Source organism: Thermothelomyces heterothallicus, assembly GCF_042370625.1.
Source record: "Thermothelomyces heterothallicus CBS 202.75 unplaced genomic scaffold P884_scaffold_3, whole genome shotgun sequence".
NCBI lineage: Eukaryota > Fungi > Ascomycota > Sordariomycetes > Sordariales > Chaetomiaceae > Thermothelomyces > Thermothelomyces heterothallicus.
The window spans coordinates 122,397-140,598 of NW_027192564.1; the positions used below are offsets into that span (position 1 = coordinate 122,397).

An 18,202-nucleotide genomic window follows, 5' to 3' on the forward strand; every position below is an offset into this window, starting at 1 on the left:
GTCCAAGCACACCAGGCATTTTTTTCCAAAAAAAAAAAAAAAAAAAAAAAAAAAAAAAAAAAAAAAAAAAAAAAAAAAAAGCCATGTCGTGGCCACCGAGGGACGAAAAAGGAAATTTATGAAAATACGGAATATATATGTCTACAATGGGTGTGTGTGACAAGCCAGTCCACAAGACCTTGCTGACTAGGTGTACAAATGGCCAGGGGAACATATGAAACAGAAAGAAAATATGCGTCTATGCCAGACTTCCTTGCGCGCCGTTGCTATGCAGCCAGCAATCCTCCATGACCATGCGATCCCCCGGCGAAAAGGGGGGGGGGGATTTAAACAAAGAAAAGAAAAATAGAGATGGACAGGTTTCGCACCCATGGGAACAGGAGAGGTAAGAAACGGGGGTGGCTTGTGGCGGCGTTTCTGTTTACGGCATCAGGGCCGTCTGCCTGTGGGATGCGCATAAACGTAGGATGCCGGTGCCTCGTCGGCCGTGTAGACGTAGAGGTGCCGACCGGCACCGCGCGCCTGTCTCCTCCAGACAGCGGTGTTGGCACTGCTGGTGGTGGTGGTGGTGGTGGTCGTCGTCGTCGTCATCGCGGTGACGGTACCCGGGCCGTCGGCGTAGTGCGCCGTCTCCCACGGGGGGGTCCTAGCGGGCCCGGGACTGGGGAAGCCGCCACGGCTATGATGCAACAGCGTCTCTCTCGTCGGGGTGCCAGGTCTGGTGGAGCTCGGGGAACTGACGCGCCCCCGGTATACCGCCTCCCGGGCGGGGGTTCCGGGCCTGGAGGGGCTGAGAGATGTGCCCCGGGCAACGTAGGCAACTGCATGGCCGGGTGGACCAAGGGCGCCGCCGCCGCCCCTGAAGTACGCAACCTCCTGGACGCCGGGGCCGGGGAGCACCGCAGCAGCAGCAGCAGCAGCAGCAGTGACGTATTCCTCCTGATCCGCCGGCATGCCCGAGCAAGGATACACATTGCCCGGCAAGCCGAACCTCCCATCTGTCTGGGCATCCCAGTTGTCCCAGTTGTCCCACCTGTCCCGCTGATCCTTGACGACAACGACGCCGCCAACCTCCCGTCCCCCGTCATAAACCCGCTCCTGGCCTTCCTCCTCCTTCTCCTCCTCCACGTTCTCCTTCTCCCGCTGCTGCTGCTGCTGCTGCTGCTGCCCCTGCTCTTCATCCTCCGCCCTGTTTCCGCCCCCCGACTTTCCGTTCTGGCGGCGGCGATGACGATGGTGGGCTCGGCCGCCGATTCGGAACAGGTCGAGGTCGGCCTCGACCCTCCTCAGGTACAGGCGGGCGCCGTCGCCGATCCAGTCGTCCATGAGGGCGGCGATGTCGCGGAAGCCTTGCGTGTGGCCGCCGCAGCCCCTTGCGCGGAAGCCGCAGCAGACGAAGAGGTAGCAGTGGATCAGCTCGTGCAGGAAGGTGCTGATGAGCAGGCGGCGGCTGTAGCGGGGGTCGTGCAGGATGGGCGAGGACAGGACGATGAGGGTCTCGAAGCCGCGCTGGTGGGCGGCGGCGCGGCGGAGGGCGGTGGTGCCGATGACGCGGCTGTCGTAGCGCGCGCTCGAGGCGTGCGACCAGTCCCAGGTGACGCGCTGGCTGAGGCGGCCGTTGAAGAAGATCTCGTTGGCGGCCGAGAAGATGGACTCGAGCGCGTCGTTGTCGAGCGGGTACTCTGCTTCCTCTTCCTCTTCCTTCTCTTCTCCTTCTTCTTCTTCTTCGCAGTAGCATTCGAAACCGTTGGCCCCTCCTCTTCCTCCTCCTCCTCTCCCTCCCCCCCCATCTCCTTCCCTCCATCCCTCTTCTTCTTCTTCTTCTTCTTCTTCTTCCTGCCCACGGCCACGGTGGCAGCTGTGGGAGTGGGAATAGTGGTGATGCCGCCTCCGTGGTGGGAGCGGCCGCGGGCTGATGATGCTCCGAAGGATGCGCTCGTGCTTGGAGTCCGGGTTGCGCCGGCGGAAGGCAGCCAAGTGATCGCGCACTCGCTGGGCGGCCTCGTGGTCCTCCAGGAGCTCGGTCGAGGCGCACCGCTCGGTGGGGTCCGGGCGGATGGAGTGGCCCGAGGCAGTCCGCTCCAGCGCCGGGGCGGCAACGGCAGTGCCTGCCGCTTGTGGGGAGAGAACGCGAGCGCACGGGGAAGGGTATGGGTGATGTGTGTAGTGAGGGTGAGGGTGAGGGTGAGGGTGAGGGTGAGGGTGAGGGTGAGGGTGATAGAGGGGAGGGAAGCTGAGTGTTGCGTCAACGGCTTTGAAGGCTACCGGGTCGGCAAACTGGGGGTGATGGGCGTATCTCGGCCTCTTGTGCAGGGAGTGGGGGCCATAGTCATCGTGGACCGTCATATCGACACTGCGCCGCTTGGGAGGATAGTAGCAGGGACCGTGAGAGGGACGGGGACGGGACGGCGGGTGGCCGTCCCTGTCTGTCACCGGCAGTGCCATCGGACATGCTCGGGAGTGGAGCACTGAAAGCGGCAGAGAGAGAGAGAGAGAGAGAGAGAGAGAGAGAGAGAGGGATGGGAGAGGGATAGAGGGTGTGTGTGTGCTTGTATGTGCGTCTATCTTCGCGTCACAGGACCGGGATCAGCACCGCTCTGTGGCAAGACCATCACCTAATACCCCGACGACACAACAAAAGATAGAAAAGTGAGGGCAAGATATCGGGAAGGCGGCAAGAGGGGCCAACAGCGAGCTAACACCAAGAACTCGAGGAGAAAAAGAGCACAGGCTCGAATTTACAGCATCGCACTTTGATCGCTGCGGAAGACGTAGGAATAAGCCAGCCAAGCAGCCTAGGTATCATAACCAGAGCTTGTTGAACGGCAACGGCAGCAGGGGAGGGCAAGGTGAATCGAATCCGCCTCACTGGCAGTGCTGGTGGAAAAGCGATCCCTGAGTTGGCCACTGGTTATTCGTACCCGTTCTGCGAGTGGCCCCTTTCCGCTGCGCAAGCCCAATCAGGGCACAGGGGGGGCCAAAGCCGAAGGAGACGAGAATACATGGACGCCGCTTGACGGTCCATGTGGCAGCGCAGCTCTCCGGGCGAATGATGGAGAGGGCCCAGGCTGTCAGATCCATCCCCTGGCGGAACTGGCGGTCTGCGAGTCGGGGGAGGGTCCCTCGTAGTGTAGCCCGGAAGGGCGGCGCCAAGAGGACGGGAACATGACAGGGAAAAATAGAGCGTGTCCAGCTCCCAGCAAAGTCGGCGGTGTGCTGTCCACAGGAGCGCCACAATAGGTGACCGTAGCAGTGTGTATGTATGTACACCATACCGTACCACAAAGTAGGCATGTAAGGATGTATGTGTGTATGTATGTTCAATTCGAAAACCTGACTGACGGCGGAGTGGGCGACCTGACGAGAGGCATGAGGGGCCCGGACGTAAACGTAAAAAGGAACCAAGGATCGGCAGAGCCGACACAAACATGTTCGTGGGTCTGTAACATCATCCATGTATGAAGAGCAAGGGAAAGACGTTGAAATGAGATTGGAAATACGGGGGGCGGCAAAAATAGCCGACAGCCCCGCAAAGATCACAACATCGTCGAGCCAGTGTTCCCAATCGACCATAAAACGAGGCTCCGGCAGGCCCCCCAAAAAAGGTCAATGATGGTGCGTTAGTGAGTTGGAAGAGAGCGGCAACAAAAGTGGGAAACCCTTGCGTTCCAGCACAACGGCGATTGGTTACAGGGCTGCCCGGTCCCCAGGAGATTGGCCGCCTCAACTTCTCGGGCCTGCTCCGTGGTTCCACAGACCAGGACAACATGCGTCACGCCAACCACTCTTTGCTGTCCCCGAGGCTGGCACCGCTGGCCCTGTCGACGACATCCGTCGACATCCGAGAGAGCGAGCAAGCTAGTGGGTGCTTTGACGATATTGTGCACTTCAGCAGCAATCCCGGGAAATGTCCAAACCAGCCAAAAAGAGAGCAGAGACACGAAGAAAAAAGACAAGGAGGAAGGAGAGGGGAGAGGGGGGGGGGTATAATATATATTCGAGTCCCAATCAATCCAACGCCGCCGGCAAACACTAACCAAGCAGTCTCGGCTTTCGTACATACTACCAAGTAGGTATGCACTCTATGTCGGCAGTGCGGCAGTACGGATTACACGTGCCTCTGCTCTGCTCTAATGTAATCCGCAGTGTAAGCGAACTATCGCAGATCACCTCGCGGCCATTCCTCTAGTGTGTTCCGTAGTGCGTACTGCGTACGTGTATGCCGTGTGGACGTGTGGTAGCTCGGCTGGTCTCCACTCTCAAAACCACTCTCCCGCCTTCTGCGCTACAACGGTGTCGGATGAAGTCCGCTGTCGAGGCCCAGGTTCCTCACGAACCGGACGTCGTCCGCCTGCCTCTCGAGCGCCCGCCGCATCATCTCGTGGTACTCGCTCTGGGCGGCTGCCAGCGCCTCGGCTTCGGGCCCGTCCCCGTTCTCTCTCGACTCCTCGAAGTCCTCGGGCGCGAACCCTGGGCGCGCAGAGAAGGTGACCAGCCCCAGCTTTTCGCCCGTCCAGAAGAGTAAATCATTGCTGTGTCTCCGCCCTTGGCCGTTGTCGTCGCTATCGCCGCCGCCGCCGCCGCCGCCGCCGCCGCCACCGCCGTCCCCCTCGGGTTCGTGACCACCGCCGGCCACGGCTGCTGCCGGCCGCGTGGGCAACAGCTTCCGCGCAATGTCGTCGGACCCTGGCATGGACGAGAAGATGGAGGGACCCTCCGTGTTCCGCTCGCTGTGGCCGATGCGGCAGCGGCGCACCTCGGTGAAGCCGTCGCGCTCGAACCACTTGATGTAGCCGGACCCGTCCGAGAAGGCGATTCGCGTTCCGTGGTTGACGACCGACATGAGTTTGGACTGCGAGCACGTCTGCCGGTTCTTGAACGCCGAGTTCTGCAGCCCGCCCGGCGCGCTCGTACTATGCGTCGATGCCGTCGTCGGCGTCAGCCCGTAAAGCTCGAGCGATCCCTTGGTGTTGTATTCGCCGCAGGCAATCAGCGTCCGTCCGCCAGCGGCCGTCTTGGATGCTTCGACCTGCTCGAGCGATAGTGCGGCCTTGCGTCGCAGCTCGCTGTCGAGCGTCGAGAAGGGGTAAGGAAGGGAGGTCATGGCGCACAGTCGGGCCCCCGAGTGGATAGAGCCCCGGATGGACGGGAATTTGCGCCGGTCGTAGTGCAGGATGTTGGAGAATCGACCTGCCACATAGATGTCGTCCGATATGTCCGCCTCCTGGCCGGGCTGCTGGAGATGGAGGATGCTCAGCGGGCCCGGCTGCGACAGCGGCGCGTAAGGGGGCAGGGGCTCGTCATCGAAGATGCGTCGGAGGCTGCGCTCGTAGAACTCGTTAGCCCCGCTTCTGTCGAAATCGTCCAGCATCTCGTTCTGGTCGTTCCGCCGCGGCTTGCGCGCTCTGTAGTCGTGTAAGTGGATGCCAAGGCTGGTCCCGACGGTCAGAGGAACCGTCGGGCTTGCCGCGGACAACGCGGTGATGGACCACGGGAACGATTCGCAACCAACAACCGACAACCGCCGCAGATCCACCTCGATGAGATCTGGTTTTTTTTTTTTTTTTTTCGGTCAGCTATTTGTCTCGCAACATGTCCGGGCATAACGGCCCCACTTACGGCTCTGCACGGCGAAAAATGCCCTATGAAGTCGGCTGTCCACGCTCACACACTCCGTCACCCCGGAATCGATCCTCTTGGACCGCTTGCGATTGTCCGCTTCGGGGCCGTCGACGAACAGGATCCCCGGCCGGCTCCTCGCAACGAGAGCTCCCCTCTTCCCCATCGTCCCGCCCACGTCCCACATAGCCACGCTCCCGTCGTCTAGCGGCGACACCGCCAACACCGCCTCGCCGGCCTCCCCATCGGGGTAGTACAGCGCGACGCCGCGGGCCTCGACCATGTCGGCCACCGACGCGGGCGAAGAGGGGTCCCGGCCCTCCTCGTAGGCATACTGCATCCAATTGATGGCGATGGGTCCATGCCGCTGGACGTATTCGTCGTACCACGACACCCGCTCCGACGGGAAGCAGGGGTCCCAGTTGGCCATGATGCGCACGCGCTCGCGCTCGCGCGTTTCGCCGCCCTTCCAGACGGACGAGGTCGTCGTGGGCTTGGCGTAGGGCGGTCGTGGTCCGGCACCGTCGTCGGCATCGTCCGGGCTCCTGTTGGAGCCGCTACTGGACAAGAATCGCGGCGGGCTCTCTCTGTCGCTGGCCGGCCCGAACAGGCGCCGTCGTCGGTCAAGCGTCTCGAGGAAGGTCGACTCTTCCAGGCAGCGGGCGCGCCAAAAGCTGTTGTCGCGGGCGAGGTTATAGAAGCCGCGGGAGACGAGCTGGAGGTTGGTGATCTCTGCGGGTTCGAGGACTGCGACGTGTGCACAGTTAGCGTTGGCCGTTATCTTGCTTTGAGGTTGCTGCGATGGTGGCGAACCGCGGAAAGTGAGCGCGCAAGACACTGCTTACATGATAGAATGAGGAGCAACACCTCACCCGGGAGGTGATCCATGGCTCAAGTGGTATAAGCTCTGCGTAGGTGCCCAGAAACTTTACAGAAAAAAAAAAGAAAAAGAGCCAGCAGCTGCTGATGCCGAAATGCAAGGATGTAGCTTTTTGTTTCTGAGCTGGGTATCGGGACCAAAGGAAGATGACAGGAAATACCTGGATGGTTTCTGGTAAGAACTTAAAAGGAAGGTCGGCCCGCTCGGTCGTTGCAATCTAGACTCTCCGAATTACAGGACGCCAGGGACCCCAGTTGCGAGAACGGCCACATGGGGTTCCACAGTCCGGCGTCGGTCCCGTCTTTGCGTGCGGAAATAGCGGGGCATGGGGGCGGGGGTTGCGCCAGCGTTATCTTATCGATAAGCCTCTTCTGACTTCAGATGCTCTTTCCCACTTTAGACAACAACTTTAGACGAGAGAAACCGGGCCTGACACCTCTTTCCTGCACGCAAAATGTTCGTTGAACGTGAAGATGTTCTTGCGTTTATGTCCAATGGACCTTTTACGTATGGGTTAACTTAATACAGAATGCTAAGATGGCGTGTGGTTGAGCGTCCCGAGGGCAGAGACATGAGCTCTTGAGAGGGGGCGAATGTTTATCCCGGCTACTTTGTTAAATACAATCACGACTTTACATACTTTACTAGCTTGATCTATACCGTTTAGTAGGGAACTAAAAGGTGAACAAAGTGGTACAAGTGATTCTATTAATCTCCTAAAACTACCTTAGTTATCTAACTCCCTTGCTGCCTACAACCTATTTCCCAAAATTCTTCCTTCACTCTGTATACTTGTGTATTTCCTTATAATTTCAGACCCTATATGACATGCTTCACAGCAGCAAGGAGAGAATTAGTAGAAATCCTGAGCATTTAGACAAGAGATCGTAACCTTTCTTACTGTTGGCAGCCAATGATAGGCTTAAGGCCTCGTTCTGATATTCCAGATGGAAGGGACATCTAGGAAAGTGAGCACAGAAATGAACAGAAATCACAAGATTCTATTTCGAAGTATCCAACCCGTTCTTTCCATCTTGGTCCTGCTCTCGTTCTTTCCCTCCTTCTTACTGCCCTCTATTTCTTGCCACGCCGCTCCTCCCACACTTTCCCTACTACGATCCTTTCTTTGACCATCGCCATTCAAGCTGTGGTAGATGGTATCGCGGTTTTATCAGACTTCTCCTGGGCACAGAGTAGTTACCCACTCAGTTTTGTTACCGATCGTTTTCAACACAGCGCGAAAACGATACTTCCTTCCCTTCGCGTCCGATTTTCGCGCCAATTACCTGATCTAACAACTGCGACATCATCGCCCCTGCTCTGGAACGCCGAGATCATCCGATCAAGGAAGAATAACCATATATACAAGTCGGACTGTTACCGTTACCGGTCTGAATTCACGTTACAGCGCCGAGTCTTGTGAGATACTCACCTAATATACTAAGGTATGCGCAGTAGTTTCAGTCACCTAGAACGTTGACAGAAAGGCGATAGTGGAGGGATCTAGATCACAAGTACTCACAAGCCAGAGAGGGTCAGTATAGCTAATTCTGAGTTCTACAATCACAGGCGGGACCGTGATCATGTCCAGCAAGAGCGATGGGGAGGAGGACACTCATACCCAGTATTGGAACCCGACCGAGGATGCACAGAGGGCACCTCTGTCTCATTTCAAGTCTCCGCGGTCTATCACTCCGAAGGGTCCGTTGTTTCCCAACCTAGGAGAGGCACACCAAGCGATCACTTCGAGACTGGTGTCCAGGTCTACTGCAAACCAGCCTCCTGCCGCACATATCGAGCCGGTGCCTTCTTCCTCTTCCACTTCGTTTGCCAATGTCTCTAGCTCGTCTGACTTAGCGATTGGCAAACCGGACCCCCCGTCACGACAGCGGTATTTGACGCCCTGTTCAGCTTCTGCTTCAACAGGTGCCGACTCGGCCAAGACACCAACTGATCCCTCCCCGGTCGTATCTGGCCTCGAGTCATCCAGCGCTAGCAACTCTGCCGGAGATCGGCTGAACCAGGGCGCCAAAGCAGATCCTGCTGGCTTACCAGTCTCAAAAGCTGGTAATTCCATGGAGGACATCTACAGTTATTACCACAAGCCCTCTCCTGGAACTGAGCCGTCGGAAATACTTAGCAATTGCCAGTCCCGGGCTGCCAGTGGTGCACATTCGGACAGCTCTCATCAGCACAATCCCAAAGAACGTCTCTCCCGCGCAACATCCAAGGAACCTCGACTGTCTCTGCACGAACCGGTGCATTCATCGGATAACGAGTCTTATTCTACACAGAAGCCTTTCGATGGCGTCCAAAATTTCAGTCGCCCTGTCTTGTCACCTCAATCTGTTTCCCACCCTCACGACTGGATAGCAGTGTCCAGCAACCCAGGTGAGGTCAGCATAGTCGATTCGACCTCCATAAACCTGGCAGCCAGGAATTATTCAGCCATTAGCCAGTCAACAGCCAGTCCTGTCGCTTCGGATGTTGTTGTTTACGGCAGGATTCCTCCTTACTCCTGTACCGGCAGCTTACATGATCGGGGATACGGGGAGGCCAAGGAAAGTCACGGAGAGACCTCTGATGACTTGTCTTCTGACTCCGACGAGGATCCGTTCAAGTATGACCGTGATTCCTTCACCATTTTTTTACAACCCTCGAGGGAGAGAGAAGTGAGTGCCGCGCTTCGTTGCGTGAGCGCTGACAGCGCGGCTTCGATCAGTGGCATCTCCCGCCACACACCATCACAACGGCCGAATAACACACCGCGCGTTGGCCATATCGCAAATCCGTTTGCCAACCGACTGCAATGTTACCAGACCTCTATTGTTGATTATGATTGGGAAAGCGGAGATGCGTCAAACGAGGTCAAGATTTCTGTTCGCCCTCCGACAGCGCCGCCTAACTCGCCAGTCGAGGCGGCATCTGGTGTTAGGGATCATGTCGAGGGAGCAGGAAGCGGGCACGACAGGAGGAATGTCAACACACTCATCAGCGATGGTGCTGACTGGGAAACCGTCGCCACCAGTCTCGGTCAGTTTGACAGCAACCGTGCCCTTGCTTCCTCCAGCGGCTTGAGCGGTAGCCATCTGGTGAAAGTCACAGGCAGCAGCATTGCAGATTATTCGGATACTAGTAGCATTCATGTGCCTCACTTCGACGCCTTCTCGTCCACGGAGCGAATCCTGCCGCAACAGGCCTCCGAGAACATGAGAAATACTTCTCATTCTCGAGCCCTGAACGGCCCTGGCCGCCCTGTCTTCCTGCCAAAGCCACGAATTCATCGAGTCAATGGCTATCTTCAGAATTCTCGCCGCATGTTCACCGACACAACCACTGGTAGCAGCGCGAACCCGTCCCGGAACGCCCTGGTTGAGAAGCTCAGCGCTTCAATCCGGTCTCGCAGCGCCAGGAAGCGCGCGCAGCAGCTGCAACGACGCTCCAATGAGCAGTGGCCTAAGTCGAGGTTTGAGTCCCTGGAGTCACTCTCGTCGACCTACTCAGAGCCACCTAGTGTTACAGACAGTGCCCCAATGGCTAGCAGCGCTTGTGAAGGCGGATCAACACTGGTTCCTGTCAACGAGAATGCTGGAGGGATTGTTATGGTAAGACGCGGAAAAGAGGGAAGACAGACCCAGGAGAGCAAAAGAGGTACACTGGCCTCCCCTCTTACGGGGGAGCCCTCTACCGCCCATGCAAAAGACAAGCAACCTACCGACTCTTCCCACTCACCCAGGTCCTTTGATTCGCCGACCTTGTTTTCATTCCCCTTAATTAGCTTACAAGAGGCGGCTAGCCGGGCGGCAAATAGGAGCCAGAATGATGACGATCGCACGGTTACCAGCAAAGGAAGGACGCACAAGAACTCAAGTATGGTCTCGTCGAAGGCAAACCAGAAAACTGCGCCACCCACCCCTCAAGTCACGGAGCCTATGCACGCTCACACTCGCCGCCCTACGTCCGCCAGCATTCTAGGTATTAGGGTAACTCATCAGGACTCTCCTGTTCATTCACAAGGTGTGAAGGCCACGGTTTTCCCTCCCCGTCTTTGTGTTTGTTCGGTACGCTGACCGCCGATAGACCGCATCGCGCTCGGCTGTAACCGCGTAAGCTCCTACAGGAGCGGATCACCGCTTTCATGTAGGCGCTCCGCTCTCTCTCGAACCTTCGACCCAATGGCCGACAGCACCTCTCAACAAAGCATCTTTCCAGGTGGCCAGCAATCTGTCTTCCGCACCCGACCCCGCCTCATTGCACGCGACCAGCGCAATACAAGCCGTAGCGCTACCGTAATGAGGACCATGACCGCTGATCTGCACCGCATTGCTACCGCCACGGAAACCAGCCGCGGCCATACAGGCACCAACATCAGCTTACGCAGCGGGCACTACCCCCTTCCATGCCGCGGTACTGTCGTTGATGACTACTTCTTCCCGACCGACAGCGTCAATGAAGAGGCATATCTCTCCTGGGAGGCGCGTCGGCGCCGACGCGTGTGCTATTATGCCATGTGTGTTTTGTCCGCTTTCCCGTTCTTCGCCCCCCTCGTGTACAGGGGAACCTTCGACTCGGCGCTGTCGTGGTATACGCGTGGCGAGACAGGGTCCTTGACGCGCCGGCAGCGGCGAAATGTACTGGTCGTCGGCGTGGTGTTTGCTGGCTTGTGGCTAGTTGTGCTAGCAGTCTTTGTCACGATCGTGGTGAATCGGCGGGTGGGTTAGTGATATGGGATGTCACGGCTAAGGCCTCGGGCCTATGGCGTCCCGGCTGGTTTCTATACGGGTTGTCCGTGTGAATGATTGGCCAGATCTGTTCATATAAGCACAGAAGAACGCTTGGGTCTACGTCAGCTCCGCTGGCGGGCTTGGTTTGGGTGCAGTGCCCTCTTGATGGCAACTGGAAAGAAAGGAGGTGATCTTGGCCAGGGAGCGAGATTTCGTGTTGCAGCTCTGGTTGGGCTTGAAGATGATGGATTGTTTCACTTACTTTTGTCTTTGTTTTGAGTCTTTCTGCCTTTACCTTCTCGCGCTACACGGCGCGGCATGGAACGGTTGGCATGGAACGGTTGGCATGACATAGGATGGCATGGCATGGCACAGATTCAATGATACTTCTATGGATGGTTAGTTGGGGGAAAACCAGGGATCAGGCAATGCCTGGGTGGCATGGTGCCATAGATAGGTATTGGCGAAGGTGTTCTGTGAGGGTTATATTTGCTGTGCCAGATTTCATCAATACAAAGTTACGATGAGTTCATCTTACTCCTCCAGAGTGTCGGGCGAGTTGCATGTGACTTTTGAGGTGGAGGAAGAATACTTAGGTAACTTTCTTTTGAGAACGGGTTTAGATAGCAACTCATGTCATCATTATTGTCATTGACCATTTGTCATTGTGGTGCTGCTTTTGTTTCCAAGTTGCGGTTTGGTTAGTATGTATACACAAGGAGAATAATACACCAGAAGCGTGAAATTCAGGGGAGGCATGCGGAGTACAACCGATGTCCGCACCCATTGTATTCGTATCTAGAGCGGAATCACTTTTTTATTTATTCTTGTTTGTCCTTTTGATAACCAGGTTCAGATCTATAAAATCACCAAAATCTGGCAATTTCATAACAACTCCTTTTCGGTTTTTATCGGCTAGGTTCTTCTCACTCCGCCAAGGCAGCATACACCTCCTAGCTTGGTGACAATAGATGAATTTCCCAAATCAGCTGCCAAACCCTGCAAACCCTCGAGAAATGGAGACCTCAGTCGTCCCCGAAAATGATACCCCTTAACTTGTCCCTCTCGCCGCTCTCCTCGCACATGCCCCTAAAAATGCCGGACTCTCCCTTCTCCCAGAGCTCCCTCGGCGTTCCGAACTCGGCCACCTGCCCGTCGCTTAGCACGAGCGCGCGGTCGAAGTCGGCAATCGTGCTCAGCCTGTGCGCAATCACAATCAGGGTGGAGTCGGTGAACTCCTCGCGGATGCTCCGCTGGATCAGCGCGTCCGTGTGCATGTCGACGGCCGACGTCGCCTCGTCGAGCACCATGACGCGCGGGCGTGAGACGATGGCGCGCGCCAGGCAGAGGAGCTGGCGCTGGCCCTGGGAGAGGTTGAGACCGCCCTCGGAGACGGGGGAGGAGAGGTCGGCGAAGATGTTGGCATTCTTCGGCGCGGCGGAGCCGACGGGTGTTGCGGAGCCGGACGAGGAAGCGGAAGCTTCGCTGGCGACGAGGTGGACGCGCTCCAGGCAATCACGCAGTTCCTCGTCGGTGTGGCGGTCGAAGGGGTCGAGGTTGGAGCGGATCGTGCCGGAGAAGAGGACGGGGTCCTGGGGGATGATGGCCAGACGCGAACGGAGGTCGTGGAGCCTGATCTTGGAGATGTCGACGCCGTCTATGTAGATGCTGCCCGACCTCGCCTCGAGGAAGCGGAACAATGCTAAAGTTAGAGATGACTTGCCCGCTCCGGTTCGGCCAACCACCCCGATGCGCTCGTTCCGGTTGACAGTGAAGTTTAGGCCTTTTAACACAGGCGGAAGGTCAGGGGCATATGCGACGACCAAATCGTTGACTTCGATGCGCCCTTCCGTAGGCCACGCGGCAGGGGGCTTTTGACCGTCAAGCGGTTCTGTCGGAAGTTCAGTGTACTTCAATGATCATTGTCAGCTCCCTGTTCTGTTCCGTCCGAGCGAGTGGATATCGCCCACCTCGACGATACGTTCCACCGAGTTCATATTCAGCTCGATATTGGCATACATCCGGATGGTCCACATGACCGAACTCGAGAAGTCGAGTGCAAAGGCCAGCGCGAAGCCTGCTAGAGCTGAGTCGATACCGGGAGTGAGGAGGATGAAGATTGAAACAAAGCTCGCGAAGAATGAGCCCACGAGCGACATGCGCCAGCCCATCCACCTGTTGAAGAGCCAAAGATGCCACGATGAGGCCGAGTAATCGTCAATCTTCCTGTACATCCGATCGACGTAGACGGGGGCCTTGTCGAATCCACGAATGGTGGTGACACCAGTGAGGGCGGAGCCAAACTGTTCAAAGACGGGGGATTTGGTCGTGCTCTCCAGTCTTTTGACGGGCCGAGCCCCGTGCAGGTAGAGGATGGCATAGTAGAGGCAAATCAAGAGGAGGACAATGGCGAAGAGGACAATGTACGGTGACAGGAAAAGCCCAGCGACGACAACGGCCAGGAGGCTCAGAAACGAATTCGCACCGAAGCCTACTGTGCTGGCTAGCTGCGAGTCGATGGTGTTAAAGTCGGCTGTATAGCGATTCAGGATGCGGCCAAGGGGCACGGTGTCCAGCCATCGGGTAGGGGTGTGCAGAATGGTAAAGTTAAGCTTCTCAAACAGCTTCCGGCTAGCACGGATCGAGCCGATGTAAACGTATAGATATTTCAAGGTGCCGATGATGGAGGATATGAGGGCCAGAGCGACGTAAATGCCGAGGTAGTAGGTTAGACTGCCCTGGATCGAGGTGGCGGGCGCGGACATGGCGTGAATCGACTGGCGGACCGCTTCGGTGTAGGGATATCCGTAATCCTCTGGGCCAACAAGGGCGTGCTGTTGATAGTTACCCTGCTCCTCGTAATTGCCCGTCCAGATCTTGAGCCACCACGAGCGACCTGAATCGAATCAGTACCGATACAACAACTACTACTGCTACTCGTCACCAAACAGGCAGGTCAAGCTTACCAATGTTGAACACTTGCACGAGCAGGTAAATGCAAAGCGCAAACGCCCAGAAGAAGAATCCGCCGCTGTCCTTCAGGTACGTCATGTAAACGTGCTTCTTGACCGCGCCTCGCTCACGCGTCTCCTCCTCGACAAACTTTCGAGCCTCTGACGCCATGACTGGGGGTTTCTTAGGGGTGCTGGTGACCGTACTCTCTTGCTCCCGCTCCCTAACGGAGGAGTCTTCGGAGTTAACAGCGGTAGCAGACTCGTCCGCCTCCATCTCCTCGGCCGTTTGCTCATGGGTCTTGATCTTCTGCAGCATGCCTTCCTCGCGCAACTCTGAGAGGAGGCCAGCATGCAGCACACCGCCGTTGCCAAGCTCCATCAGAAACTTCGCCTTGCTCTCGCAGAGCGCGACATGGTGGGTGACTAGAATCCTCGTTCGGCCGACAGCCAAATCTCCATTGAGGCACCTCTCAAAGATGTGGCGGCCGACGTGTGCGTCGACAGCGCTGAAGATGTCGTCCAGGATGAGAATGCCGGCGCGTGAGTAGATGGCCCTGGCGAGAGTAACACGCCATTTCTGACCGCCGCTGAGATTGATACCATTGGCGCCGATCTCGGTGTGCTCACCGTCGTCGAGCATCTCGAGATCCTTCTTCAGGGCGCAGACTTCAATAGTCTTGTTGTATCGCTCCTCGTCGTAGGGGAGCCCGAACAGAATGTTGTCTTTGATGCTGGCATTCTCGATCCAGGGGATCTGCGCCACGTAGGCAATCGCGTTGGGAATGATCCAGTTACCTTTGTGTGCCTTATCGTCATGGCGTTCCGAAAGCGGTGGCGCACGCGGAACGTAGAGAGTGCCGCCTAGGATATCTACTTCTCCCAAGATGGCGGCCAGCATCAAACTCTTGCCAGTGCCAGTCTTGCCAGAAATGACGGACAACTCGCCTTTGGGGAAGGTGACGTTGATGTTTCGGAGGACGAACCTCTCTGACTCGTCAACCTTTTCGTCCGTGGGCCAGGCGATCGAGGCATCCTGGAAAGAAATTTCATCGGCGGGCTTGGAGACCTGTTCCAATTCCGGAGAGTTTAGGTACTGTTCGATACGATTGATGGAGACCAAGGCATCCAGAAGATCCGTTGTGAGCTCTGGAACAACCGCCAGCGTCATCTCGAGCGACTTGAAGACGCCCAAGCTGACAAAGGCCACAGACGGTGCCAGTGATCCGTGGACGACAGCGTAGACAGCGAGAGAAATGGCGGCCAGCAGAATCGGACTCGTCACCCAGCAGCCGATGAGCATGGTGTCGTTTATGAAGACAGTCCAAACGGCGCTAAGTTCCCGTTCCCGAACAGCGCCAATCTTGGCCTGCCACTCGGGCTCTAGGGCGGAGAACTTGATCTGGCGAATGCCCTGAAGCGCCTCGGTGACAACCTCCATCTTCTCATCTCTGACCTTCATCAGGCGATCCTGGGCGTCAGAGTACCTCTTGGAGAAGTAGATGTTGACGGGCATAATGGCAAGCATGGCAGAAAAGCCGCCCAGGAGCGCCTTCCAACCCAGGAGGTCAAGCAAGAAGGCGAGCGAAACGATGAGCTTGAAGAGGCTCCCCGGGAACAGATTCTGGAAAGCGCTGAAGTCCGAGACACGCTTTGCGTCGACGCCGATCAAGTTGACCGTACTCTGCTTACTCTTCTTGAGTTGCTCTTCTGAGTCGTCCGCTTCCGCCGCCGGCCTGGGCTGGTCTGGAGCAGTTGACGAAGACCCTGCGTTTCTTCCCTCGGGAGCCTTCTTCTTGGCGTCATCCGCGCCCTTTACGTCTTTCCTGCGCATCGACTTCTCGAAGATGAGGGCCGACAGCTGAGCACGAACGGGGATCTGGAGCTCGGCATACCCAAGCCACCAGACGTAGGTCTCAACCCACCCCTGTGCAATGATGACGATGCCTAACCAGACCACCCACACCCAGGCCTCCAACTCCCGCCCGCCGCCAGGCTCGCGGGTTTCAAGGAACCTCAACAGCTGCAAGATGACCCATTGCGGGGCGAAATTCAGGACCGAGGCGATGAGGGTGACGAACCACTGCAATGCCAGAGGCTTAAAGTGGGCTAGAAGCAACGCCAGCCAGAGACGTTTCCCGGTGTTCTTTTGCGCCCTCCAGCTCGCAGACACGGAGGCGGCACGGACAAATCGGTTCGGCCGCGGGAGGTCTTCCAGGTCTAGATCTTTCTTCTTCGAAGCGAGGGCGAGAAGGCCCGACGCCCAAGACCATGTGAAACGGCTGAAAGCGGATGCGGTCCACATGCGATCCACCAGCTGGCCCTGGTAGAAGACATCGGGGCGCCTGGGAATGCAGAGAGCCGAGATGGCAAGCGATATACTCGAGACCAACTCGGCCGCGCGGAGGGCAAAGGACAAGGGTGCTGAGTGCCACAGATCCTCGCCAATCTCGGTGCCAAGGGAGAGGAGGATGCCGGCCAGGAGTGTGGCGGCGAAGAAGGTGTAGAGTCCCAGATCATACGCCTGAACCGAATTTCTGCTCGAAGCAATGGCGATGGCCTGGAACAGGAGGAGAGCCTGGGCACGGGATTGGTTAGTATCCTGACGGCTGCCGCGCAGGAATCGGTAACAGCCCAGAAGAGCTGACTTACCCAGGAAGCAGTGCCGAGACTGCTTGTCAACACCTGCCCCTTGGCGTGTGCTGATATGACCAGGAGGACAATGGAGATGGCGAGCCCGGCACCCGCCGAAACCACGGCGAGTGCCTTGGGCAGCCTGGCCGAGTAGGCCTTCAGCGACTCGGGCGAGGCCTTACCGTCGCCATCCTCGTACGTGTCTTGCTGCGCGTCTCGCTTGGTAAGCCGGGCTACGGTGCTGCCGAGCGCCGGGACTGAGCAGAGTCCTATGACGGCTAATCCTGCTCCGAGAACTTTCAACATCGAGTTGGGATCACGCAACGGCATTGCAGGCCTGCAGTGGCTGGATGCAAGCAAGCAAGCAACCTCGTCGCGAACTCGACGGGAGAAATTTGTGTCGCGGGGAGTTCGGCGCTGACGTGCTATCTCCGAGCGACCTGACTGGCTTTCTGGCGTGTGGGTACTTTGACAATGCACTGCAATAATGTTACTCGAAGAAGAACCTGGAGGTTAGCAGTCGGCGGTGGCCACTGCTTTCGTTGGCGATTAAAGAAAACGAAAAAGAACAAGAAAAAAGAAATATCAAGACGGCAACCTGCTCCAAGCCGCGGATTACGGAGTACTAACCGCGGATTCCGTTGGCGCAGGAGCTCGGGAAAGGTCCTGGATTGGTGTGTTCGGGGGCGGAAGGCGAAACAGTCTCTCGAGGAGGTTGAAGGAAGCGTGCGAGGCCTCGGTCAATCCTCTTCTCGAGACGGCGCAACTTTAACGGACCTCTTTGTCTCGCTTTCCGCCGCCATGGGATGGGAATCGGCGGGGTCCTGCATGCTTCTTCTCATTGTCACCCTTGACTCACGCGGCGAAGGGGTCCCAGATCTGTGGTGGCAGAGCGCACCGAAACTGATTCACCAATCGCGACATCGCGTCCCCTGCGGTCAGCAATTTTTGGGCACCTTCCCAATTTAGCAAGTCCCCGGCATTTTCTTGCTTCTGGGCAAGAGTCACCTTCATCCTGTTGCGAATCAAATTCGCGACTTGTACACTAATCAAGTATTGTATGTGCATACGGGGGAAGACGATGTTGGTGACTTGTATAAAGACATGCCGTCGCCCCCTGAAACATGGGACGTGTGTGTACGGACCACATCCGTACCCGTGTTGTTGACTTCACGGCAACAACAGCCTTACTAATGCGACTGCTGGAGGCGCGAGCCAATGATAGCACAGGGATTTAGCTTAGCAGTTTCGTTACAGCTTCAGAACGGTACGGATGTATTTCGTACCAAATAACGACAGAGGTTGTAATCCGTATGATACGTACATAACTGCATGCGTTCTCCGTCGTACCCCGTACACGTGCAGTAATTCGGACATCGGGTGTTGCACTTCCG

General features: G+C 57.0%; 4 protein-coding genes across 4 annotated transcripts; 1 reads left to right on the forward strand and 3 right to left on the reverse strand.

The window, feature by feature from the left end:
- Positions 1–154: 154 nt before the first annotated feature.
- P884DRAFT_217109 (uncharacterized protein) lies at positions 155–2,509 on the reverse strand. Its single transcript, XM_069439334.1, has 3 exons — positions 1,851–2,509; positions 1,233–1,682; positions 155–998 (listed from the first exon to the last, which is right to left on the reverse strand). The coding sequence occupies exons 1-3, from the start codon at positions 2,443–2,445 to the stop codon at positions 430–432; spliced, it is 1,614 nt and encodes a 537-aa protein (XP_069300357.1). The 5' UTR covers positions 2,446–2,509; the 3' UTR covers positions 155–429.
- A 1,492-nt stretch (positions 2,510–4,001) lies between these two features.
- P884DRAFT_236697 (uncharacterized protein) lies at positions 4,002–6,617 on the reverse strand. The gene is made up of 4 exons (XM_069440004.1): positions 6,465–6,617; positions 5,620–6,366; positions 4,600–5,547; positions 4,002–4,545 (listed from the first exon to the last, which is right to left on the reverse strand). The coding sequence occupies exons 1-4, from the start codon at positions 6,505–6,507 to the stop codon at positions 4,286–4,288; spliced, it is 1,998 nt and encodes a 665-aa protein (XP_069300358.1). The 5' UTR covers positions 6,508–6,617; the 3' UTR covers positions 4,002–4,285.
- Positions 6,618–8,082: 1,465 nt separating this feature from the next.
- On the forward strand, positions 8,083–11,220 carry P884DRAFT_192855 (uncharacterized protein; the record flags this gene model as incomplete). The annotated part of the gene is made up of 2 exons (XM_069437710.1): positions 8,083–10,516; positions 10,580–11,220. 2 exons carry the CDS (start codon positions 8,083–8,085, stop codon positions 11,218–11,220), a joined length of 3,075 nt encoding a protein of 1,024 aa, XP_069300359.1.
- Positions 11,221–12,026: 806 nt separating this feature from the next.
- On the reverse strand, positions 12,027–17,595 carry P884DRAFT_327159 (P-loop containing nucleoside triphosphate hydrolase protein). The gene is made up of 4 exons (XM_069445516.1): positions 16,827–17,595; positions 14,190–16,752; positions 13,194–14,119; positions 12,027–13,133 (listed from the first exon to the last, which is right to left on the reverse strand). Exons 1-4 carry the CDS (start codon positions 17,136–17,138, stop codon positions 12,249–12,251), a joined length of 4,686 nt encoding a protein of 1,561 aa, XP_069300360.1. The 5' UTR covers positions 17,139–17,595; the 3' UTR covers positions 12,027–12,248.
- Between the last annotated feature and the right edge of the window lie 607 nt (positions 17,596–18,202).

What these genes read in the sequence shown, in the direction of transcription:
- P884DRAFT_217109 (XM_069439334.1), bottom strand. Translation starts at nt 2,445, where the DNA reads ATGGCACTGCCGGTGACAGACAGGGACGGCCACCCGCCGTCCCGTCCC. An exon ending in CCACTCCCACAGCTGCCACC is followed by an intron (nt 1,683 to 1,850) that starts GTGGCCGTGGGC and finishes AAGAGGAAGCAG; the next exon opens with AGTACCCGCTCGACAACGAC. An exon ending in CGGCGGCCGAGCCCACCATC is followed by an intron (nt 999 to 1,232) that starts GTCATCGCCGCC and finishes ATGCCCAGACAG; the next exon opens with ATGGGAGGTTCGGCTTGCCG.
- P884DRAFT_236697 (XM_069440004.1), bottom strand. Translation starts at nt 6,507, where the DNA reads ATGGATCACCTCCCGGGTGAGGTGTTGCTCCTCATTCTATCAT. An exon ending in GTTGCTCCTCATTCTATCAT is followed by an intron (nt 6,367 to 6,464) that starts GTAAGCAGTGTC and finishes CACACGTCGCAG; the next exon opens with TCCTCGAACCCGCAGAGATC. An exon ending in ATTTTTCGCCGTGCAGAGCC is followed by an intron (nt 5,548 to 5,619) that starts GTAAGTGGGGCC and finishes AAAAAAAACCAG; the next exon opens with ATCTCATCGAGGTGGATCTG.
- P884DRAFT_327159 (XM_069445516.1), bottom strand. Translation starts at nt 17,138, where the DNA reads ATGCCGTTGCGTGATCCCAACTCGATGTTGAAAGTTCTCGGAGCAGGA. An exon ending in GTCTCGGCACTGCTTCCTGG is followed by an intron (nt 16,753 to 16,826) that starts GTAAGTCAGCTC and finishes TCCCGTGCCCAG; the next exon opens with GCTCTCCTCCTGTTCCAGGC. An exon ending in CGTGCAAGTGTTCAACATTG is followed by an intron (nt 14,120 to 14,189) that starts GTAAGCTTGACC and finishes GATTCGATTCAG; the next exon opens with GTCGCTCGTGGTGGCTCAAG.